Genomic DNA, 27,050 nt, shown 5'->3' on the forward strand with positions numbered 1-27,050 from the left:
CGAACCAGTTTTAATTCAATAATTTCATATGACCCGCACGATGATATTTTTTTCAATGACCTAATTGTCACATCTTTGATAGCCCGGAATCTATATAGACGAAACACAATGAAAACGTATCGAACGCGCCACTCTCAGTCCCTTTATTCACAAAGAAGACACACGCTTAAATCAGCTTCTTCTTTATACACTTGGCAAAGAATAGCGGTTTTCTTAAATCAGGGGTCGGCAACCTTTCGTAGCTCGCGGGCCAAAATTAAGGTTGCAAGTCATTGGCGGGCCGCACATATTTTTAGAAAAACGAAAAACCGAACGGATGATACTTTTTATATTAAAAATCAAGCAGTGATACATCTCTCGAATAGAATATAGATTTATTTCCTCATTGCATCTCATATAATTCCATTTGAATATTTCAGGCTCCATTGAACCATTTGCACTTAGCATCAACTATTCTGCGTTTTGTTGCCATTTGCTTAATTATATGCTTATTAAACGAGTAATTGTGAATTATATAATTGTTAGGTTATAATATAATTTAGCCTAAAGAATATATTCGTCAAAACGGATGTTTTGTTACTATAATTTAGTGAAGCGCCGCGGGCCAGATTACAGTGCTCCGCGGGTCAGACCCGGACACTAATGCCTATTATTTGTATTTCAAACATGTCATATTTGAGTATCGAGTGAAAGAGATGATCACTGCGATAATCGAAAAAAAAGGTTCTGTTTTCCACACCTTATTTTTTTTTTGAAATTTCACTGAGTAAATCCTGTTTAAATATATATAATGAATTCCTATTTGCGTTCTTCCTGTTCTAAACTGAGACTTGATGTATTTTTATCAGGTAAACTACCTAACGTCTCAGTTCTGAACAATGGCAAAACTACCATTTGTTCTAAGAATAGTATTTTAGTGAGGAATTCGGGTCTCGACGGGCTCGTGTAACTCGACATACTTATAGGCAGAAGAATCAGAACCATGTCGATATTTAAGTACTCGATCCTTTTATAAAGTATTGAATTGGGTAACGGGTGCACCATGTTAGAGGGAGCTTCAATGCACCGATTTTTTTATTCATGTTTAATCAAACATAAGAATCACTTCCCCCCCATGGCGGTGTGGAGCTATGAGGTTGGTAAATCCGATAAAAAATACAACCAAATGTAAGAACATTTTACTGCAAATATAAACTTTAATCTAAACTAAAGCAACAATATATTATTTGATACATAAAATTTCAAGGATATAAAAAAGTTAGATTGGGAATAGATTCATCCAGCATCAAAATATTCACAGCAGCTAACTAAAAATAATAATAATATGCTACTTGGTTCCCCAACACACAGTTATGTTTTGTCGTGAGCTTCCATTCCTGATTAACTGAATGCATTCGGAAAGAAAAAGATTCGCATGAGCCCAAACTATTAGCATCCAAGCATTCGCTAGATGCATGATACATTTCAATTCACACACGGCACTTTTCCGTGTGTAAAAATTTGAATAACATTCAAGTGTATATATCTATCCTATCCACAAATATGCTCTACTGCCGATCTTTTAATGAATATTAGATGAATAAAGGCATGACACATCTCTCTAAGTATAAATAAAGGAAAATATAAATATGTAATACTCTGTGGGTCTAACAAGACTATTATCAAAAGAATCTATTATACAGTATACCGGTATATATACTTCAAACAATATTAATCTTCGAGTAGGAAAGGTGAACCACAAAGAGTATTCATTTGCACACTATTTTTCTCCATTCATATTAATCTGAGGTAAGCTGTAAGAAGATTCATCCGCAATGACTCCTTTCAATGGTCTGAAATCGCCATCTTTTGGTGTTGAACAATCCATCATATTGTTTCTCCCATTCATCATATGCACTGAAGTATCTCTTGTTGGAATATGAGACTTTGAAAAGGAAAAAAAATGGTAAAAATCTGTTCTGCGGAACTTATTACTGGCACTAAAATTAGTTTCTTAAATTATAACTTCAAAAATGAACAGTGGCAAATCTGTACAACAGAGTTGACTAAGCCTGAACGTTTATTGCCAATACTTTCAGTGAAAGCGAAATACTTTGGTGAAAAACTACATCCCCAAAAATTCGAAATATTTTGAAAAAGATTGGTTTACAAGTTGCGGTGAAAACCAATTTTTATCTCCGCAACAACAATCACAGAAACAAAAATTCATCAACTATCATAAAACTATTTCAATGTCCACTAAGCTCAAAATGAAAATGAGGTTACATTTACATCCGACAAAGTAACATATCCATTTTCTCTTTTACAAGCATCATGAAGTTCTTGTTTCAAAGCATTAATGTGGGATCTGTAAGATGCGATCTGATCTTCAAGAGATGTTATTCGTGATACTGCACTGGATTGTACGCGTACAAATGATTGAACAGCTCGCTGTCAAAAAAGTCATTTGAATAACTGTAGGAAAGTTAAAAATTATTAAAGTAATTGAGCTAACATACGGTTATTTGATTGGGCAACGATTAAAATGAAGCATGATAACACTATCAGACGTGGCATAAACACAGAAAGTGATAAAAAAAAGTTACATTGAAAACAGGTGGAAATTTCGAGACTGCTCTCACCGTATTATTTAATTTCACAATACTAGAATATTGAACAAATGTATTGCCTGCAAAGCAGTTATATTACTACTGTTAAGTTATTTATAATAGAAATTAGAAGTGATTTGCTAATTGTTGGAAATCACAGCGTTTATCTTTTTTCAATTAAAATCAAGAACAAAAATTTAAGAAGTAACATGGAGAAAGTGAACCCTGGTCTATGCCTAGATATTTTCCAAATTATACATGTACTGTATTATGAATACAGTTTAAAAAGAGGAGAATCTGTATTGAAACTATTTTGAATTCCTAGTGAGAAAGACTGCATGAATATTTCTTCAAGATAGCTCTTATAGCGAGTCTAATCCTGCAATGTTCAACGTAGAAACATAGATGTATTCAACCAGTGTAACTAACCTGAGCAGCAATGACGTCTGGTCCAGCATGGTCTTTTGAGATATTTCCTGGTAGTTTTGAATCCTAAAATATTAAACAATATTTTTGTAATTGATAATTTGGGTTATAGAAATTACCGATTAAGACCAGTAATAACAAATTTGGAAAAAAATTCACTCACGACAAGTTCCGCTGGATTATCAGACGTTTTCTTCAATAAATTTTCAACAGATCGAAAATAGGTTGCAAGAGAATCTTTCTCACTAGACAGAATAAAAGCAAGTTGGAAAATAAAATTAAAGGCATGCTGAACAAAGTTACAGACAATTAGGATCTCAATGGGTTTGTACGAGTGGATTATTTCAATCCAGTGGTTTGCAACCTTTTTTTCGTAAATTCCTCTCTTCACCTATTTTAGACCCCTTTATTCCTCCCTCGCTATTCATGAAAAGTACTATAGATTACACAGTAGGAAACCGTTATTTTGTGTATTCAATCTTCAATGGATCCCAAGCTATAGTGTTATGTACAATGCAAACTCGGGCTTTTGTACAGTTCAAGTAGTTCATAATGTGGGCAGAAAAGAGTATCATAGTAATAAAACTAAAAAATAATAGTAATACTACAGCACATACAAAGCAAAATTTCTACCCAAGAACTGCAAAATTCTCTTTAAAAAAACTCTTTAGGGAGGAATTCATTTCTGGTTGGGAAATTTTGTTCCAACTTCCAATCGTTTGAAATGCACAATTTTGGGTACTTTTGAAGTATGTGAACCAAGATGGCGGACATCGGAATGTAATATGTGTACTAGGTTAGGGTTTGGCCATAATTTTAGGTATAAATACTACGGGAGGCTCTTGGCTATTCTTCGAACTGATAATAGGACTAAAATAAGGAAAATTGGAAAAAAAATTATCGCCTAACCCTAACCTGTTACCCATGTAATGTTCCGATGTCCGCCATCTTGGTTCGCATACTTCGGGAGCACCCAATTTTGTATACCTTGGGTAACGTTTATAAGGTAAGCGAATGCAATCATCAAAAAAGAATCAATAATATAAATATTACCGAGCAGCTTTCTTCAACGCTTCTTTGGCATCAGACATTTTATTACCAAGATTATCCCTTTCCTGTTCAAGCATCATGACTTTTTTTGTTAACAGTCTCTTACTTTGTGTACATCTTTTCAACTCCATTTTTACTTCATTTAGGCTCTATAAATAGAATAGAAAAGGTTGGAGATACATACTTCTCAAAATTATTATAACAATCATCAATAAGGATGTCGAATCAGATGATTATATTCGTGTAAATGTGAGCAAGAATCTTCATGCAAGATATATAAGCCAACAAGATCAAGGCAATGAAACTATGAACTTCCTCCTGAAGTCACCGATATCGGAAATCTGAATTACAGACCTTTAACCCTTCCTATGCGATTTTTATTTTTTATTAAATAATCGTATTTGCTACGCCGACTTTATGCATTTGTACCCCCACAACTAATTGATTGACTAAGGAAAAAGTAATGATCCTCAGCTGCCCACTGACGGCTCGTTGGAAAGCTTATTTAAAGAGCTTGCAATTGGCGATTAAAAAAAAAATTTTTTTTAAAAGGGGTGGTCTGAGTCACAAACCGGATAGTTGAAACTTCAAACCGTGATAAAAAATAGAAATATTCGCTAAATCCTTTACTGTTACCGCTTCTTGGTTGGCAAACAATAACATAATATTGCTGTAGCAATTTCGTTATCTAACTCAAAATACTTTGGTAGATGGAAGGGATAATATGTCTTCTATTACCACCCAAAAAACATCGAAATTTGCATAAATTTCAAAAACACTCCCTCGTTCCGCCGCAAATAAAATTCCCATGGTAAATGAAAGCGAGATTTACCGTCACTTATGTCAATCTCGAAGAAGACTTCTTATCAATAAACTAAAACCCGGATAAACTAGACCAACAGTTTGCGACCGATTGCTAAATAAAACAGTCGAGTACATCAACGTACCCGCCGCAATCTAGCGAGTTTTGTCGTGGGTACGTATACGTGCCCATTGCACGGAAAGGGTTAATGGGGATAATAGAAATTCCTATAAAAGTTCCTAAGGATTTATTAAATAAGGCTTGTATATGTTAGTTTTTGTTATCAAAATTTGATTTTCTTTGAGTTCAAACTTGGTGTCAAAATTTTTGGAACTCTAGGTAAAGATTAAAATTTTTCGTAAGCCGTAGTCAAAAAAAATTTTTTTGATCAGAAGTCGAGAGACGATTGTAAATTTTCTCCAATTCCACAGCCTTGAATGAAGCGGCCAATTACAACATTTGCAAAAAATAATTGGCGTTGAAAATATTGTTGCACAACATACCGATACTGCATGAGACAATGTATTCTCTTTTTCAGTTCCTTCTGTCCATTGTTCATCAAGTTTAGCACTCAACTCCTGAAATGACAGATACAGATAAGTTTGTTTTATTCACGCATACTACAAGTTGAAAATTTGTTTCCTCATTTAAATGTGCTGAAACTAAAGAAATTCTTAGTCCACAAACTAAAAAAGGTTGAGAAGCACTGGTTTAGATGACTCGAGTCACTTCGAGTTTTTGATAAACTGCGACTCAATATCAACTCAATTGGTAATTTTTACTTCAATTTGTGGTTGTATTTATAATGACCTGTAATTTTGTGTTTTGTTCATGTAGAAGTTTTTGTGCTTGCTGTTCACGTTCAAGAGCAGCATTTAATTCAGAGCAAACGCCATCGAATCGTTTTCTTGAAACCAGATGATTTTCACGATCTCGTAACAATTTGATTTCATCAGTTGCAATTTCTAAATCAGCTAAAAACAAAGATATACAATTATCAGAATGGATGTATTCAGGTTAGATTACAATCTCCAACAAGAAATTCACTCGATGACCCTTTAAATGACAAAATGTTGTTAGACTAATCCACCATGTTCTCAAACAGGAGGCCATGACTCACTGCTGGGCCACAAATCTGTTAAAAATTACTGAAGTAATAGTTTGTTTGTGTCACCATAATAACATGATGATGCTGTCATTCTACTACTTAGTGGTGACTTTCTATGAAAGTCAAATTGTCTGTTTTTGAAGTAAGAATTATTTGTTTTTATTTTTTTTGTTTTTGTAAAGACAGAATGACAACATGAAGTAAGCCAGGCTATTTGCTCAAAGCAAGGTTATGTTCACTAAATCAGAAGTAAACTCATCTCTGAGCCAAGGGACTGGCAATCACAAAGCCAAGAACTACTGAGACTATAAAAATATGCCAATATGCAATACTGCAATACTGCAAATATGCAATACTGAGACTATAAAATTATGCACCAATAAATGTTGATTGATGCAAGACTAAATACAGTTCAAATGATTGAGATCAGAAAAAAAAGCTACGAAGTAGTGAATTCCCCATAACAAAAGTTGGAAAAGCGCATTATATGTATATGTATAAAACACAAGGACAGCACCCAGTATATTAAAATTCTTCAAATACATAGTAAAATGCGACAATACATCAAGAATAAAAATACATATCTCCGCATACTTTTATTCTTTGTAAGATGTTGGATGTGTGATTTGAGTTTTGTTTCATTACTTCTTAGATTTCTTTTTTCAACCTCAGTTGCATGAAGTCTCTCAGTGAAATTGAGTAAATGACGTTGAAGTATAGCCAGTGAGTTCTTGAATACAAAACATGATTAGCAGAGTGGAATGTGATTCTGAGCAGGGATGTTCAAATTTAATGACATTTGAAGTGAAAATTTATTTAATTGATAATATTCGCTTCTATCTGTGAAATTAGTCATTTTACCTCATAAACAGTTATGTCACAGTAAATTTAGCAAACTTCATGTTTTTATTATAGAAAATATGAATTGTTTTATTAAAAATTTAATTACAAATATGAATTTTCAGACACTGCAGACACCATTAGACACAAAGACATCAAAAATTCTGGGTACGCTTAATTTTTCTGTTCTACATACAGTCGATGTTTGGAGAATCTCACTTTTAAAATGCGAGATCTTTAAATGTGTATGTACCATTTTGTCATTTTACATTATAAATAAGTGAGCTGAAGCCAGGGATGTCCAAAACAAATCGAATATTCGATTACATTCAAGATTGCTTATATTCGATTCAGTAAATTCTTGACTTTGCGAATAATTTAGAACACTCCATTCTGTCCCAAGAATTTATTATCTTATGATGAACAGAAAATTAGAAAACAGACGAAATAAAATGGAGAATACATTTAAAAATAATCCTCATCTCAAATATTCTGCATAAACAAATTTGATTTATTAGAATTTACAATGGTCTCGAAGAATTTCCTTTCTGGAACAGACCCATTCAAAAAAATATTATAAATTTCATATCCGAAGGGATTGTTTTAGAATGTATTCGAAATACTAAATTATTCGGTTTTTGCCATCTGTGTTTGTGAAACCATTGGATAATTTTACATCAGACTCAGAGCCATAAGGACTCTAGTTCCAACTCCAACCATGTCAAACCCTGACATCACCTGCATGGTTGAACTGGAAGTTTTCATAAACATTAATAGAATTCTGTCTTAATCCGGGATTTATTTAAATCGATATACTGGTATTTGGATAACAATATAAGACATGTTAAATTACTCACCTCAGCAGAATATAATTTGATTGGTTCCTGCAATTTACATTTGATGACAATTCGTTCTAATCCTTCAGATAAAACGCAGATGAGTGAGGTACGTTCCCTGCAGAAACATTTAAAACAACAGAATTCTATTACATAATCATTTGGATCAGTTTTCTATTTCTTAACGGAGGTGAAGCTACCAGAAATTTTAGTTACTCCAGCTCCTAACAATCTAATTATTGTTACACATTTATAATTTTCTAATAATTCATACAAATAATAAAACTTATAGTTTTCAGCTTATTCTTTTCAATATCATGTTCTAATATAATATAAGTTTTTTGCTTAATTTGTACAATTAAAAGTTTAATTTTGATCTTAAAACTCATATCATGGTTCAGTTGCGACAGTACAATTGGGCTGATGTTTCATGGTAGTTATCATACCAACAAATACCATTGGCTATGAAGCCTGCTCTGAGAAAAAGAACAGAAATCCAATTGTTTGAACAGAATTTCAAAACAGTTACCCAGTCATGTTTCTGACTACAAGTCATTATAAGTATAAACTACGCACTGAAATTATTTAAAAATTAAGTTGCAGTGTATAGAGAACACAATATCGGTCATATGGTTAAAATGTGGCAGCGCAACCAAGTATTCATTTCATACTGACAATTTCATGACAAATAAAGCAGGGAAGTTCATCCCCTTACAAATAGGATGGCAGTAAAAAGTCAACATCACATAAATAATATCACCTGACAACATTATTTGTTGTATACACGAGCGAAGAAAACATTGGATGCGTGGAACGTAAAATATTCAAAAATGAATTCTTAGCTGTTTTCACAATTGCTCTCGACATGTAACCTTCGAAAAGATAAGCATTTAGAAATAAGATTAGTTAGAGCGAAAATAAAATGTATATTATCAAAATATTTTAACAACCTAATAAACATCTGCTTAAGAAGTAATATTGTTGAATACAGCTAATGGAAAGGTTCAATATTTCTGTTCGAATAATTTACCGGGTGCGATTGCCCAGTACAACGTTTCCAAACTCAGCTGGTCTGGGTGGGCAACGATTAAACCAAAAATATCACATCCCTTCCAAGACATAGTAGGACCATGGGTACTCCCATAGTGTTATGTACTACAAGGGTAGGGTTAGGCCATAATTTTATTCCAATTTTACCTATTTTAGTTCTATTACGAGTTCGGGGACTGTCTGTGTTATCCAAGTGAATATACCCCCCTTCTCATAGGCTCAGTCCCTTTACACAAACTGATGTATAGTAGCTGAACAAAATTAGTTATCTCCATAATTGTACACACACTTCTGGAGCGCCGCCCCGTGAATATCAGTTAAGAGCTTTGTTCTAAGAGGAATAAAAAAACGTCATATAGAAAATTTGAAACATCAACAGATATTCAATTTCGGTAAACCTAATTTGAAATATTTCCCTTTAACAAATTTGTACCTTTTCTATTCCCAGTTTTTTTATCAAGCGCATCAACCAATCCACACATGGTATCTCTGACAACATGCACAGTTCGTTGATCACAAAGCCATTGCATTGCACTGTCAGACTGCGATTCTTCAGGTGCAACATCTGCAAATATAATCCTTAATGTAAACAAGAGAGCTATGCTCAAATATTTGGACACGAGGACCAAAGCGAAGCAGTAGTATACTTTGACTTTCACAGTACCGGTACCGCCAAAATAATTTGTATTAATTTCCGAGATGTTATCACACAAAATTTTGAAATGAAAAACTAATCACATAAGGCCCACAGACAGTTTTAGGTATTCCTGAAGTTTGCGCACCAAGATGTCGCATAACCTGAACCCTAACCTGGTACACAACCTGAGTTCAGGTTGTGCGTCATCTTGGTGCGCATACTTCAGGAGGTCCCAGTTTTATATCAAAGAAAGTAATGACCCTCTAGCAAAATAATACAATCTTTAACCACTGAAAAATTCAAAGCAATTGATCCAGTAGTCAATATGAGAGGCGATTTTTCACAACAAGAAGAAGAAAAGAAAAAATACTAACAAAAACAGCAACATAATAACAAAGAGACCCATAGCTCCACTTTGTGTCCAATAACCAATAAATGCATGAAATTATTGATTTGATCGTAAATGAATAAGTGAATCAAAAGACATCGAACCTGTTTTAGATGATTTGGAAGATTTACCAGCAACAACCAACACACGATTAGAACTTGCAGATGATTCATCGCACGTAAACATTGTAACATTGGATTGTTGAGCAAAAATACGAAGTCTGTTTGCAGCAAGCACAGTGACAGCGGCAACTCGAAACCTGGACAGCAAATAGGAAAGTTACACAAATTTCCTGCCAAATGCCTTACACGTTGGTTAAAATAGAACGTGGAGTTTAGTATATTTTCAATATTTTAGTGTGGATAAAAAAAATCAAATTCGTTTACAAAAACTCAAAATTCAGTTGTGTTAATTTGTTCGATTTTATCAGAGTTCGAAGCTTGAGCATGAAATTTTTACAACCTGAGGTCCCAGGCTAGTAAGCCCTGGTTCATCTAAACTCACCACTTTCAACCATATGAAAGTAAATATAGAGTTTTTAAAGACCAGGACATTTCTGCCTGCTGCAATTTATATCATTCCAAGTGAGATGGCATACTGTTACAGATATATTAAGCCTTTATTTTTGTATCATACTTTCATATTTTTTATTAAATAACGAAGCACGAAACAAAGAGCTGAAAATAATATAAAATTTAACACAACGACAACAACATACAAGCATTGTAATGTTAAACAGTTGTATCATCTGCCATCTGCCTGAGAGAGAATTTGCAATCAACCATGAGTTGAAAAAATACTCAGAATTGAAAAAAAACTTTTGAATTGGACACAAGCTTTGAACTCATGTGGAAGTTTTGATAATAAAATCTTTTGTGTGCTGAATCCTTCTTTAATAGACTGTTTGGAATACTCTGAATTTCTGTAGAAAATATTAACCTGAACTCTAGCAAATCAATTTTTCCAAACTTAGACTCAGATTCTGTAAAAAAAACTCAGCAAAAGGAAAAATCTGATGCAATTCATTCAAGCTGCTAAATTATAAACAAACGCACCTGATCAATGGATGTATTTTTCTAAAACTAGAAGCTGCAGCCGGGGTTGGTTCTTCTTGATCTGGTTTTCTTAATTCTTCAGATAATGTTTCAACTAATATTCTGTAATTCAGGAATATTAAGCATATATCATATTATTTATATAAAACATATCAGCAAATAAAATTCTAAATTTGTATGGCAGAATAGGTGAAGTTGGCAGATAGTGGAAATCAAAAATTATTCATTCAATTGGTCCGGTTAATTTGAAGTAACTTAAAAAACAGTGAATGATTTCATTTTTGATATTTCATAAATTCACATAAACTCTGCTTCATACAAGCATATTTGTTAAGACTGTAATGTTTAGGGTTATGCCAGGGGTGGGCAACTTCTCTAGTCGGCGGGCCAGATGTAAAAAAATAAAGCCTTCGTTGTGCCGGATTATTACAAAAAATACTTCGATATTCAATCTTTGTCAAATGCTCGACACTCTGTCAACTTTACGTTTTTTGGGATATTCCATGGTTAATAAAACTTGATATAAAATCTAATTTCTAAAATCTTTTTATATTTAGATTCCAAATATAACTGGTAACAGTAGTGAGGAATGTTTACAACGCTCTCTGCTCTGACCAGTTGCGTAGCATCCACCCCCCGCAACGCAACCCCCGCGGTCGCAGGAGGGCCCACAGCGCAAAGAGGCCCAAGCGGTTAGAATTTAGAAATTTAAGCCGCAAAACCAAAAGTTGCACTGCAAAACCAGTATTGTACATCTTATTAACGTTGATGTTAGTTCTGCTCAAATCGTTTGGTTACGTAACAATGCCAGGGAGTCGTCGATTTTCGGCGTCTTGTGGTTTGATCGCACCGGCAAAATTACGAAGGCTGTCAGAATGATGTCGAAAGCAAAACCTCTCAGTGGCGCACAGAATCGCAGAAAAAGGGCAGAAGAGGAAGCACGTATGAAAAAAATTAAAGTAACCAAGATAAACAGCAAATTTTAGGTTACCATTGCCTTTTAATAGCGACATGTTATGCTTTTCGACAAAATAAAAAAAGCGTTGTTTTAGCTTATGTCCGAGAGTTTTTAGGGTTATTTCCACAAAATATCTTTGCGGGAGAGGGGGCACGAGAGTCTTGCTACGCCACTGGCTCTGACCTTATATTGTTTGATTAACAAGTGTGCTAAAGCAATTGTTTGTTTACAAAGGCAATTGTTTATTTCACCAGCTCGCACTGACAGTGCAGTGAGAGTAGAGCGATCGGCAACTTTCATGAATGATGCGTATGACCACATTACAGTGTGGTTGGATACAGTCAGCAGGCCGGTCAAAATCTTGTCCGGCCCGCGGGCGGTATGTTGCCCACCCCTGGGTTATGCATATCATTTTCAATTTCCTAAGATGGTATGAATTAATAAAGGAAAAAAAATAAACATAAGGCATACATATACTAGTGTGACAAGTTAGAGAAGAAGTGTGGCAAGTAATAAGTTGATTCTGTTAGTATATAAGAAAAACATTGGCCCATGCTCCTCATGATCGTAAGTAAACATAACCCTTATAATAAATTTGTACATTACAAATTCCCTCAAAACAAAGATCTTAAAATCTACACGTCAAAGTTTCCTCACCTCAGCTGATTCTTAAAAATAAGTGAATCATTATTAATTCTCATCAACAAATCACGCTGTCTCGCCAGATCATCTCGTGATCTCAATGCAGGGTATAAAGATCCAAGTAATAATGAGCAAGCACATGTGAGTGCATTACGTTCCTAAAAGCAGAAAGAGACAAAACAGTGACACTGTCCTTACATGAAATCTTAACAGTTGAAGTGTAAAATATGAGAAGCAGTATAGCAAGCCTATATATCTAATTAACCAATCTATATTTCTGTAAGAAAACGTTTTCATTGATGTTTTGAACAATCATTGAATTGGAGGCAATTACATAAACTACAAATAAGAATGAAATTTGATAAAAAAATAGAATGCTTAACAGGATGTAACGGTTGTTTGCTTGTTTCTTTAAAATGTGAATATGTATTACATTAAAATATACTTACTTGTTGCAGATTTCCATTTTCACCTCTTAGTTGTGAACACTCCGCATGCAATGCATCACTGACTCCATCACCAGCTCTGATACGTTCCCATGCCTCGTCACATAAACCTTGTGATTTCTGAAATAAATAAATTAAAATAAAATATATGTATATATTTAAATCGATAACAAAAACAACATCTACAAATATTACACAATTTCAGTTTGTTTAAAAAGACTCAGAATTTTACATGGCTAAATTTTTCATGTAGTATTCATCATCATATAATAAATGATGAAAAATGAAGAACATATTCTTGATGTACTAATGACAAAACCCATATGGAATTCTACCTCTTTAGGAAAGCAAGTACACTTATAAAAAAACAAAGAAAAAAATAGACTCAGAGTCAGAGCTTGAAGATTAAGATAAGATAATGCACACAATTAGAACTGCAGAAATAGAACTCAAAATCTTTGGGAAATTTGAAATCTAGTTTCTATAAAAATAAACCAAGTTTCTAAACTCAATGGACATGGACATTTGCCAACCAATCATATTGGACCCATGTTTTCAAAATTAGACTCTCACCTGAGCTCTTGACTGCATTTCTTCTAGTAATGCATTGTAATGATCTTCCAATTGTTTTCTTTGTTTTTGTGCTTCTTCTTCTCTCTCACGACATTGTTTAGCCAATCTATCAACAGATGCTTCATGTTCTCGCTGCATTTCTCCTAACGTTCGTTCCAGTTGATTTACGGAAGTCTCTTGCTGTACGTTCTGGTTTCATGAAAATATTTTATAGCAAGTTTTCGTTGAATGAAATTTTTACTCTCGCAACATAAAACACTACAATAGAAATAAGCACAGATGTGAAATATGTCTTTGACTTGCTTACTTTATGACACCTATTGTAATAAACGGCTGTAATATAGTTTCAGTACATTATATACTGAATAGTTTCAGCAGCTCTTGCCATTTCAGGGGTCGCCCCTCTTCACTCAAAGATCAGTCTCCTTTATTTCTGAATAAGTGTGCATAACTGTGCTTTGAGCACTTGATTTAAAAAATAAAAATTAATAACATAAAATTTGCTATGCTTTTATCAGCTATTCTTTCTCATTCTTCCTCGCAGACAGATTGATAGTAATGAGGACACTTTAGCAATGAACAATACATCTCTTTCATACAGGCCTAGTGCAGAAGAAAATGCTTATATAAAAACCCTTGGGAATTTGCTCACATTTCCATGGCAGTGTAGACTAGAAGTGTGTTTGGTCTTGCATAAACTTTTATTTACAGGTGCCTATGCTGATATCTAAGCATATCAATTGATACATAAAACTTTTTTATCAATGGTGCGGACAATTATAGATATTTGTACTAGGCCTTACTTTGAGCAATCATACAAAAAACCTTCAAAAATCGAATTTCATACCTTTTCTTTATATCTGCTAAGACTACTCAACACAGAGTCAATTCCTTCTCTGACTCCAACAGAAAACTCAGCCCATGTGAATCTGAAAAAAAGTATAAGCTGTCATTGATGCTTCTTGCTTGTTATTTAGACATAAAACACCAATTAGAGGAATATAATTAAGGTGTATAAACGCATTTCAAGTTTAAAGTAATCTAAATGTCTTCAAGCCAAGAATAAACTGCCTAGTTATAGCCCTAGAAAATGCATTTGAACTTGTACTTAGATAGCTTATGTGTGAAATCATGCAAAAAAGTCAGAGGAAACCTACCAAGGTCTTATATATTATAAAACGTTCACAGGGTCAAATCCCCATGCAATTTCTGAACCTGGAAGATTCTGGTCCCTCTAAAAATTCTGGTTAAATACACATTGTTAGATATTCGACTCGAATAAGAAATTATTGGAATAACATAACACACAGAAGAGTGGACCATGAACTAAATATTATTATTAAAAATGAGATGAACATAGGATTACTTTGTCAATGATGTGATTCCTCTTGCATGTGGTCCAAGTGCGTGATGAAGTTCACGTAAATAAGACATATGTGCTTCCATTTCTGTTTTATGACGATCCATAAGACCACTTGCCTTCAAAAATGATGATAAACAACACTATTAACAGTACAGACAACAGAAAGCATACTCATATCAGAAGATTCATCGTCTTGCAACTAGTTTGGCTTTTGAATATTCATATTGATTCTCTTTTGCAGCAAAATCATGATTTATGCCAAATTTTCGAGTAAAATCATGATTCTACTAGGAATTAACAAATCATAAAGGAAATTAAATTTATTTCGAATTTCAGAACGAAAGTGTCTGGCATGTAAAAATTAGGACTTAAAAAATTGTGTAGTATAAAGTATTAATTCCAAAATTTCAACTTGAAATGTAATGTAATCACGAAACCATGGCACAGTGCGCAATTTTAATTTTGGATGACGTCATCACACTCACACAGTACTTCGAAGTCAAAACAAATCCTATTGGATCCTAGCAGGTGGCGACAACAACAAGCTTTAACTACTGAAAGTGTGAAAGCAACTATTCCTATGGTTAAAAAAAAAGCTATTGTTTCACAACAACACAGTTAAAAACGATCCATACGTCCACATCGAGTCTAATAATATGATAAAGAATTTAACCCTCTACTAACAACAAAGTAAAAAAAATGTCCACAAATATTTGCCAATTGGCATACATGGCAAATGACCTGACAATGTCTTTTTCATGTCACCATGCTGAATAAAATGCTGGAATATGCTTCTGAAGAGCCACGAGTGAAGTTTTATTGAAGGGTTAATTGCAAGCAGTAAGAACTTACATTTTCTTCTAATTGTTTGCATCTGTGTGTTTGTTGTTCTAATTCTCCAGTAACCTCAGCAAGATCTCTTCTCATTCTATCACATTCTCTGTCATAATCAGATTGTTTTGTCCGGGTACTATCGAGTTCTGCTCTACAGCTCATTATTTCATGCTAAAACAAATTATTATCAAGATTGCGATTCAATGCTAAGGTCTATATTTCAAATGGCAGAAAAACTAACTTATGTGTTTTCGTCTATTCTCTGGATCAGCGTTTCTCAAACTATTTTGTCCCAGAACACCTTCTGCTTTTTATATCACCTCCCGGAATACCAAAACATTCGGAGGTAAAATTGTGTGATGGATTTACTATTTATATCAACTTGCACAACCGGCTTATCACAGCATCTTTTTAGTTTTAAATTAACCGTGAATTGAGTAAATTTGGTAAAAAAGTTTGCTGTAAACTTGACAATTGAAAAATCAAGCCGACGGTCGACGATATTAAACAGTAATGAAAACCCTATGCTGGCAAGGCCTGTCTGTTGCCAGCTGGGAGACAAATTTAAGACGCAGAGTCGCCGAAGTAAGGCAGAGATCGGATCGCTATGGCGACCAATTTCTATTTCTGTCCTGAGAAACTCTGAAGAAGCTCGCGGAACACAGCTTGAGAAACCCAGATGAAAGAGATATTGTTAGCTGAAGAAATATCCAAATGAAACGAGCATTCAACCGATTGAGTTTACGGCAAAAGCCAGATTTTCATCTTCACAAACATAGAAGCTATTGAGTAAAGGTAGATGCTTGAGAAGAGCCTTTTTATGAATGGAGATATAAAACAACATGTAAATATACTATGAATGCAAAGCAACACCTGTGATTGTTGCAAATCTTTTTCCCTTGTTAGGGCACGATCTCTGAAGATATTACAGTCCTTTTGCATTTGTTCTTCTGATGATTTACTGGAAAGTAGATCTCTCTGTATTTATTAAGAATAGATATTAATTTTTCATGGTCTCATATTTAAACAGAAATCCAAAAAAATATTACCAATATTAATGAAAATTTTTTGTAATAGTGAAGTATACGACAAAATTTTTCTGGGGTTAGAGGTCGGGGAAACATTCAAAATTCATTCAAATTCATTTGGTTTGTGGTAAAACATGCTAGCTTATATGGTTTTAGTAGATTGTTACACACTTATCGCTAAGTAGAAGGCTTCAACATCATATGAAACTCACATGTAAATCATCAATATCTTTTTTCAATGCAAGTAAGCATTTTCTCAACTTTTCCAAAACTATTTTAGGGTCAGGTGTCACAGACTTGTTTTTATCATTCTTCTTCGGAATAGCTTGAAAAAAATGGTATAATATTGCAACATATAATTTATACTATATATGAATATTTTAAATACAAATGAAATACTTAATGTAAAATTTCTTTCATACTTCATCCCCTCACCCAGGGTAAGCAATGCAGAACCAAAAAATTTACAAACCTTTCAAAAATAGCAGCTACTCACATATCAGTATTTTGCTGGCAGAGGCGCAGCTAGGAATTTTTTAACAGAGGGGAGTTTACTTTATACTAAAACAGTACGCTAGAGGCGCAATGCGTCACACCGTAAGGCATTTCATCATCAAAAATTTGTGTGTCGATAACAGCAAAACGCCATTGAATATGTTGCGACCAGTGGTGGGATTCAAATTTTTTGTCATCCGGTTCGATCATACAAACGTCGAATTTCCAGGTGGTTCTGTTACAAAAAGTCATGTAATGCTAACCGGTTCGCAGATTTCATAAAATTTCGTGAGACGGTTCTATAGAACAGGTGCGAACCGGCTGAATCCCACTACTGGTTACGACCCACGTAACCAACCTTGGATGCTTGTTCTATTCCTTGTTCAGAGTGAAAGTCATGGAAAAACGTTAGATAAAAGTGGTGACGAACATGTTCCAAATTCATGAATTGAAACGTTTTTAACACAATGCAAAGAAAAGGCCTTTCTAAACTTGAGTGATACTTAATTAAGATTGATTGGTCCCGCGCTAGAAAGGTAAAGTCCGAAAAAAAACGTACTTGGTTTTGTTAATGATTCATTACAATAAGTAGCCAATAGCATTTCAACTTCTCTCATATTTCCACTGTACGTTTCTTCTAGGTAAATCTATAACAAAAGACATGAGTACCCAATTGAACAAATATATATAATATTTATGGAAAGTATGTAAATAAAAAGACTTACAAGAAATGTTACATGATATCATACATACCGGTACTTCAGGCAAGCTCAAACTTGTTTAAACATGAAAAATAAAGTAGTTACTTGAGTACTATTGGCAATTTTAATATGCAACTGTGTCAACTGTAATGTTCATAAAATCTTTTTCTAAAATTTAGAGTTTAAGATTAGACTTACAATGAGAATACATTTTGGGGAATTTTTGTGCCATAGTGAAAAATCAATTTTCTATGCTATCAAAATTTCGGTTGTATGAAATGAGTCAATAGTTTTAAATATTCCAAGAACTCATTTAGCATTTGTCGGTTAGTGCATTCGGGCCTGGGTATGTTGTCATAACAGGTAGAAAGAAGTTCTACCATGTATGTCACATAGGATGTACCGTAATAAATTAGGAGAGGCAATTGAAAACATGACAGATTCTGGTTACTTCAAAAATATAGCTCTGGCCGTTCGGCGCACCGTGCTAAGCATTAGGAATACTCTCGCCATCACACCACTGATTACGCTTTGGGGGTTCGTTTGAATCCTGTAGGGGATATTTATGTGCAGGAGAATTGCTGGACTCGTAACTGTTAGCAGGTTTAGGCTTCCTCCACCATCAAGTCCATGCATCTGAAAACAAATAACTGACTAACGAATCTCATACCCGACATGGACTGGTAACCTGGCGAGAGGTCAAAGTATGCAATGTGATTAGACTATCTTGTCGGCTTTCCTCTCCACCGGGATAAAATAAAAAAAGAGACCGTACATATCAATGCTGGTTAGTTGCCTGTCATAGATAAGAAAACACAAAATTGAAAACTTTAGAGTTAAAATTTTAAAACCTGTCGTTTCCTTGTTTTATTCAATTCTTCTTTCAGCGATTCAAAGTTTTCTTGTTGTTTTGTTAATTGAGCAGAAAGTTCAGTTAATTTCTTAGTTTTCTCAGACAGTTCATTTTCAAGTTGTTTTCTTACATCACTATAGACCTGCATTGTTCTAACATCAAAGGAAACAGAATATGGAGTTAAGAAAATAAAAATTTTGAAGCACCATATATTGTTTAGGATTTGAATATCATAAAAACACATCCGGTATTGCAGCCTCCACGACTTCGCAATTTTTAATTTTGATGACCTCTATCGAAGGGAAAGACTCCAAAATTAAATAAAAATTTTAGAAATTTCATACTTTTCCAATTTCTGGTCAGCTTCATTCGCGCTTTCTTTTGTTGTTTGTACTTCTGATTCCAGTTCGTTAGATTTTTTTGTAGCGATTTCAAACTCCTGCTTCAGTTTACTGTTCAGTTCTTTTTCATTTGAAAGTGCAGTCTCAGTTTCTTGATGTTTCAACTGAAATATAATATTTAAGTAAAATAGCTATACAATTTGAAACGTGCACCTCTCAGAACTTAAATGACAGCTAGGGATGTCCAATTTAGTTTGAAGGAAATTCAAAATTACTTCTATTCAAAAAATTACTGTGAGACTTTCTGAGAGTCAAAACTACAATTTATTTTTTGGTGAATTCGAATAGTTCGCAGTTAAGATATTGCTTTGTAGCACGATTTCCATCCAAAATAGATCCAATACCAAAAATCTTTTAAAAAGTGCACAGCATTGAAATAGGAGTTTTTAAAAGAGATTTCAGTGTTACCTCAAACAAGACCAGAAACAGCTTCACGATCAATCGAAATTAGTCGGATATGTTGCATTGCATTTCTCTCCGAATAAAACATTTTCTCTCCATGTTAGAATTAGGACACAACACAAAAATCAAATACCTGTATTATTTCAGCATTAAATTTTGATTCAAGATGAGCTGCTCTCTCTGCTTCAACACTTTCTTCTAATGCATGACATCGAAGGTTGAGATTGTGAAGTTCAGAATGAGCGTGTTGTTCCCTGAAATAACATGGGAACATGCTAAATGGGAACTCATACTATTCGAGAACTCTCAACCAGCTAAGAGTAAGTGGGATCACTTTGGTTGAACTTTTCTAATGCATAAAATGGTTGATGAAGAAAGCTTTAAGAAAAATAACAGTATGAGTGTCTAGTCTACAAATCTGTTCGATAAAACCACAACCCATGAAAATTGAACCTGTATCTAGCGAACAGGGTAGTAAACAATGTGATGGTGTGCCTTTTTCAACAATTCAACACAATGTGACAATATGGCCGTATTGGAAACCTAAGGAATTAAGTAGAAAAAATACATTGTTCATATTGTTGTGATGTGCTGAACCTGTGTGCAACCAACTGATATAATAAAATATCAGTTTAGCCATATTGAATAATATTCTATAACGAAGATCTGTTTAATAATTAAAGATTTAAATATTTGAATTCGATATATTTTCTTATTCGGGATCTTTTTCTACACGAATGTAATACATTTTACTTCACTGCATAATATGCCAAGTTCAAATAAAAATAAATAGCAAAATATTCTTCAAATATATACATTCGGTATCCAATACAACCAGAAACAATACAATTACGGTATGATAAATACAAGCAACTGAAGTTTGAAGAATAATAATATCAGGTGAAGAGATGAATAAAACTCCAGGTAAAACATTTTGTCATCATTAATCCTTATAATACCAAATAACAACCAATTAAAACAACTTCACAAACGTTCATCAAAAGATGTTGATGTAGTATGGTTGAGTTTTTACAATGTTAGAATTAACTATAAAAACATTATCAATAAATTTATTTTGTTTGCAGTAGTACTTCCAGAAAAATCTATCACTGCGTGAAGCTTGGACCACGCGAATGATTTTTAAAAATCTGAATAGCTCATATGTTTTATTAGAAATTTTTGGGAATTCAAAGAATATCGGAATTAGATTTAAAATACTGAAACAACACCAAAAAAATGTTATGAATCAAGAATCAATGGTATACTGTATATTTTGGGAACAGGGAAAAGTGATCTAATCAGTCATCAAGATGACTGACCATCACAATTAAAATCACAAAACCGGGCATTGAACGAATACAAAGAATTAAATTGTTTTGTTGAGATAGCTGGTACATCTTTCTCTACCTACATTGCCAGTATTCTTCACTATAGAATTTGAGGTACTCTCGTAGTATGTGTACCAGGTTAGGGTTAGGACATAATTTTGTTTCGATTTTCCTTATTTTAGTTCTATTACAAGTTCGGGGACTGTTTGTGTTATCCAAGTGAATATACCCTCTGCCCATAGGCTTCTGTCCCTTTACACAACTTGATGTAAAGTAGGCGAACAAAATTAGTTTTCTCTATATTGTTACACATACTTCTGGAGCGCCAAATTTAATGCCATACAAAATGAATACAAGGTAAAAAATGGTTTATCAAAAACGCTGTGTCACACTCGTAACACACTTGTTCCACTGTCCCGGCTTAGGAGAGATATACAACTCAAGTTCTGGGTCAGGATGGATATAATACTTGCAAACTTGCAACTTAGAGTAAGATATAAAATAGGATTTATACAATTGGGATATAAGTGGTACAATGGGGACAAGTGTGGTACAAATGGGACAAGTGTGTCTATTTTTGAGACACCCGCGAAAAAGATACCTTTCACTTGAAACCTGGACATCAGTGATTTTCTTTCTTAATTCATCTTCTTGTCTGATCAAACTCTTTTCCAAATCTTTAACTTTCTTTTTTAGCTCTTCAATCTGTGCATTGTTGATCTGTTTGTCTCCGACTAATTTATCATGATGACTTCTCAAAACTGCTTCGGATGCAAGTTTGTCAGACTCGACTTGTTTCTGAGAATTAATTATTTTCAAAAATAATTTAATAAGATAACATCCAGCAGAAAGTTTCCAAATGCTTGGATAATTAATTCATAGAATTTTTAATTATGAATATCCCTAATTGCAAAATCTGAAATTAAATAATTTTTATAATTCATGAGTCATTCTTACCAGGTTCATGTATATAAAAATTGAAATAGATAATAAGGAGATGCACAACTACCGGTAGTTACAATCTCATCGTCACAATCTCTCAGTCGAACATTTTTTTCTTAGATTTATTGTGTTGGAAGTTGTTTGTTTTGCTTATTTTATGTTGCTTAATTATTATGCAAATGATGACACTTTAATGAGTAAATTCCATGCGATAAAGCAGGGGTCACCAAACTTTTTTGACCGCGGGCCGGGTATGACTCAAATTGTGTTGAAACGGGCCGGATGAATATTTTTGTCAATGCAATACAATAAATTCACAAATGTTGGGAATATCGCAGAATATAGATCGAGAACATCCTAGGAAAAAAAATTAACAAGATTTCTATATCTAGACAACTATCCTGAGTTTAGCTGTTATCAAAACGTTGCTGTCATGAATTAGAAATGTTACAAAATCCGCGGCAAAAAATGTACGCATCACGTCTGCTAAGTACCATTACGCCGTGTTGAAATACCGCTCATAAAAACGACTGCCTGCTGTAGCTTGGAATTCTATGAAATTTTGACATAATTTAGATAAAATAAACAACTATTATCTGGAATTTGAATTTTTTCATTAGCGCATAAATTTCCCAACATTCGACGCTTTTACAAATTACGCTCCAGTTATACGTAGTGCAAATTATTGATATTGTCTATGGACACCAATAAAATTTATATGGACGTGTGTATTTCTTGTCTAACTTGATACTTACCAATTTTTATGAAGTTCGTACAATCAGAACATCGTTAATTATTACCCACAATGAACCACTGTCAAACTATCATGCACAACTCCAGCGTTTATTTGCGACGATCTTTCGGCGGTGTCAATCAATGACCGTTGCCAGAATAAAATCCTGAAATTATCTCAATATACCATAGATGTGACGCACATCGAAAGATTAGTGATTGATATGTGTTATTTTTCCATATTTAGTACAGTTCCCATCAAAAAAGTAATACAATCATTATGGGAAAAATTGGCTGTCGGGCGGTACTAAAATTCCGATATCTCCGTTAGTTTTTATTTAAATCGGATGAACTTCAATTTTTTTGTAACATACCTACATGAATATCCGCATTAAAGCAGTACAAAAGTTAGTGTGGCTTTTGAAATTGGAGCAGTACGCGAGGGATTACAGTACTGTTAGCACAAAATGCACATTCGACGTTTATTTTAGCACGAAAAACAAACAGTTTCGTCGAAAGCAAGCGCCACGAGTGAAAATCAGTCAGGGTGACAAAAGTGTCTGAGCGGATGCGGAAAGGCCTATTATTACGTCACTTTCCTGCATCTCGCCGATTGGCCAATGTTACGAAATAAACAAGGACGACGATGCTCGTGAAAATGCCATTTTTGCGTGTTATTGCGGAACGGATAAAATGACGCCGCGGGCCGGATAAAATGACGTCGCGGGCCGGATCCGGCCCGCGGGCCGTAGTTTGGTGACCCCTGCGATAAAGCATAGGTGTGCAACCCTTATTAATACAGGAGGTTCGGAGACAATTAACTGAGTGAAACCGCGGGCCACACCTTTATATAATGTAGGCTTTCTAGTAGTTGCAGGCACAAGAATTTTGGTTCTTGATCTTATGAAATGCATTGTTCGCTTCGCACAAACTAGCTGTTATGGCATTTGTAACGTCATAGGCATAGATAATAAATTGGGCTGAGGTATTGGCTTTGAAAGGCAAAGGAATTGGAATTACTCTCATGTACGAAATTAAACTAAATTAAAAGCTCGTTTCGCGGGCCACACACTATTCAAAATTGGCACTTCATTTTTCCCTCATGGGCTGCATTTGACCCGCGGGCCACCCTGCAGTATAAAGCAAAAAAAGAATAAATTTTGGCTAACCTTCTCATCCATTAAAAATGCAATTCTTTTCTCATCTTCCATTGTTACTCTTCGTGCAATTTGTAAAGCTTTCTCTAAATCTTCTATTTTCACTTCAAGAGCTGACTTTTCAGCTGAAAATGATTCACTTTATAAGGATAGTTTCGGTACTTATTTCTAACTTTGATATATCCTCAACCTCAAGTTCAGAGATTTTTTCTATTTCACCAATTGGGCAAATATAACCTAAGCATATTTGATATTGAATATTTGATTTGATATTGATATTTGAATAAATTCATTAATAGTAAATTTGGAAGTGAACCTACTAAAAGAGCATACCTAATTTAAATTTTTTCAAATGTTATTAAATATTCAAGAATCATTCAAATTGAACGATTTTTAATCCTATATATAGTTTGGAAGCATGCTTGATTTCTTCCTAGTTCCATTATCTCTACTTCAAATTATTGATTAATAATTAACCTCAACCCAAAACCCAAAGATTAGGGGATGAATGTTTATTGATAAAAATAAAAGAAACAAGTGGCAAATTGATTTATCTCAATTTTTTTTATTTTAAAATTCCAACATATAGTTGCTATAGTTGAAATATACTCGTTGTAAGAAAACGAAACTGCTTGTGCTAACTTAAACATATATCCAAATTTTCTTTTTTACACAAATTAATTGATAGAAATTCAATGGACTTTTTTATGTTAGATAAATGCTAAATCAGATAAGAGCAATAAATTAAAATAAGTAGCCTACTCCATGTTATTGTTATTGGCTCACATTTATACTAAAAATATATTACATTTGTATTACTCAAAAATTTACGTAGAAAATATTTTTCAACAAACAACTATTAATGACTATTCATGCTGAAAGATTTGAATTTCAGAATTGATGCCCAAAATATATGTCATAGCCAATTCAAATTACCTGCCAGTGATTTATTCTCATGTGTAAGTGATGATTCTCTTTGTGTTGTGGCTCTCAAAACATCATTAGACTTCTTTTTCACAACCGCCAAATCAAATTCAAGTGCTTGTCGAGTAGCTTCGCCTTTTTCCAGCTGAGACTGAAGCCTTGCAATCTGAGATATGTTGTCTGCATTTTCCTGGGATTTATCAAGCAATGAATTACATGATAAAATAGTATGATACATTTTTACCCACAAAATTGATTTTAGAGTAAGTATTATTCTTAGAATCTTCAAAAAGTATAATTTTTCTATTTTTCTTATTGAGAAACTAGCCATTTCAATTGAAACACAATATACCATATTGTCCAGCTAATAAGCTGATTTTGTGGAGCCAATTTTTGTGCTGATTTTCTGTGGTTGACTTATTGCACAGCTCAGATCCTTTTCTCTTTTCTGAAGTCAGTTTATTAAAATAGAATCAATAGAGTGCACATAGGTGCTGAACTGGCGAATGGCCAAAAAAAGTGAACACAATTTTTCTGCTTAAGTCTATTGGACGGCAATATGCAAAAACCACTCCTTTCCAGTGGTAAAATTGACCTCATATTAATAATCGCTGGGTTGACTTGTTAGCCAAAAAAAACGAGAAGTAAAAAATATTAGTCGTAACCTTTCAACACCCTATAACAATTTGTGAACTTGTTGCAAAATAAATATTACAGGATAGACCAGGGGTCGGGAACCCATGGCTCGCGAGCCATATATGGCTCTTTTGGTGACGGCATATGGCTCTCAGAAAAATCTAATATCCCAAGACTAAGCTTACTATTGTTACGAGATTTCAAATTCTTTTATAGCCAAATTTGGCAGGAAATTCCCAATACGTTTGAGTCCCAACGCGCGTCCAGCACATGTCTATGTTATGTAAGATAATTACCAGACAGGCATTGTGACAAACAAGGGGATTCTGGAACATATATCGTGACATCACAGAGCGATAGAGTTTTCAAAACACTACGGAGATGCCTAAACGAAAAAGGGTGATGAGTATCGTAGATTTCCACATTGGGCTGCAGGTGAGCAACCGTTCAAGGCCCGCAGCGACTACATGCAGCATCAGAAATCACATTAAATGTATATTGACATTGTATGTGTTGATTTTTGAGTGAACATTTCAGGCCTGATTAAGTGAAGAAATGTTATATGGCTCGCACGGAAATGCAATTGAAGATATGTATATTTTATGGCTCTCTTGACCAAAAAGGTTCCCGACCCCTGGGATAGACAATATTTTCAAATTACCCCCAGCAATACAAAGTTACATTCCACAATACAGGTGAATGACTTCACTCCCAATACAAAAATGGACCTACCGGTATTCAACTTGAGTTTAGTTCAAACCTTGAATTTAAGAGAATATTTGAAATGTGCATTTATTTACCTTGTTGAAGGCTGTTGTCATAGCAACCCTATCATCTTCAAAATTCAGCGCTCTATCACGAAATCTGGACAGTTCCTTAGATAGTTGATCATTTTCATCTTTCAATGATTTTATCTGGAACAAATTTTTGGACAATGTTTACCGATGACCATTCAAATTACATACTATAAATAAATAATTGCTTTTATCGAATGAAGTTTTTGATCGCTCAGTTGCAAATAATGCAAAACAGAATTATTTCATTTGACTAAATTAGGCTTAATTTCCTTTGGTTCATTTTGGATAATGTAACAAGTCTATATTCAGTCCTGTTAAACTGGAAAAGGTTCCATTTTTTGGGTTACCTTGTATAAATTTTCATATTACAAATCAAATTGTTTTAGATCAAATTTTATTGTATGCATTTCACATCCTGGATTCTAATATATCACAGTCTTTTAAGTAATTGTTTCTCTTATTTAAAATGAATTTTAATCTTTTTTAAAGAAAAGCCATTTCAGGCATCGAAGAATGTAAAAAACAAAAATACTACGTTTAAAAGATTATTGATAACTATTCTTATACAGCCTAAAGTGGTAACTGGTAATTTTGAAAAGTTTCTGATTTCCACAATATCAGCAGATCCATTCCAAAATACCTGAAGTTTTAGCCGTTTACAGGATTCTTCATTCGTCGTATAGTTGTTAATATGTCGTTTCTCATTTGGAATAGACACTGAGCTGGAATTCGACAGTACTGATGCTCGTCTCAAATCATCCATTTTAAAATATCAAGTGTTGCAATTTATTCATCCGATAGCAATAATTTTCAACTACATATATATTTGAATGAACTTTTAAAGATCAACCAGAAATAAAAAATGATATATAAGGCAAATACCAGGAATTATGATAGAAGGGTGAACATTAGGGAACATTTCTCCAAATCCAAGATGCCCGACATTTGGTCAATAAAACAAACACTCTATTTGTCTCTGAAACGAGCGAGTCTGGAAATACAGCAGATGCGTCAGATTGCGCCATGCTTGTGTTATTACAGTATTAATAATATTAATT

General features: G+C 33.9%; 2 protein-coding genes across 5 annotated transcripts in view; one reads left to right on the forward strand and one right to left on the reverse strand.

Annotated features, from left to right (window-relative positions):
• LOC120345456 (inosine-5'-monophosphate dehydrogenase 1-like) overlaps positions 1 to 27,050 on the forward strand; it is a 149,280-nt gene that overhangs the window by 45,166 nt on the left and 77,064 nt on the right. The gene's annotated exons all lie outside the window — the stretch shown is intronic.
• On the reverse strand, positions 1,169 to 26,846 carry LOC120345942 (coiled-coil domain-containing protein 171-like). Of its 2 annotated transcripts, none has more exons than XM_039415545.2 (30): positions 26,633 to 26,846; positions 25,996 to 26,109; positions 24,572 to 24,749; positions 23,648 to 23,760; positions 21,406 to 21,602; positions 19,610 to 19,730; positions 19,018 to 19,178; positions 18,672 to 18,825; positions 17,679 to 17,766; positions 16,837 to 16,949; positions 16,470 to 16,574; positions 15,615 to 15,767; positions 14,766 to 14,878; positions 14,247 to 14,328; positions 13,400 to 13,588; positions 12,830 to 12,946; positions 12,396 to 12,538; positions 10,781 to 10,882; positions 9,830 to 9,984; positions 9,134 to 9,265; positions 8,411 to 8,522; positions 7,672 to 7,768; positions 6,569 to 6,704; positions 5,677 to 5,840; positions 5,370 to 5,444; positions 4,068 to 4,213; positions 3,178 to 3,259; positions 3,018 to 3,080; positions 2,272 to 2,430; positions 1,169 to 1,924 (listed from the first exon to the last, which is right to left on the reverse strand). In XM_039415545.2, the coding sequence occupies exons 1-30, from the start codon at positions 26,753 to 26,755 to the stop codon at positions 1,760 to 1,762; spliced, it is 3,852 nt and encodes a 1,283-aa protein (XP_039271479.2). In that variant the 5' UTR covers positions 26,756 to 26,846; the 3' UTR covers positions 1,169 to 1,759. The 2 variants fall into 2 exon arrangements, with proteins under 2 accessions (XP_039271479.2, XP_039271478.2); XM_039415544.2 differs by having other exon boundaries at positions 2,266 to 2,430.

The sequence above is a fragment of the Styela clava genome, chromosome 8, assembly GCF_964204865.1.
Source record: "Styela clava chromosome 8, kaStyClav1.hap1.2, whole genome shotgun sequence".
Lineage (NCBI taxonomy): Eukaryota > Metazoa > Chordata > Ascidiacea > Stolidobranchia > Styelidae > Styela > Styela clava.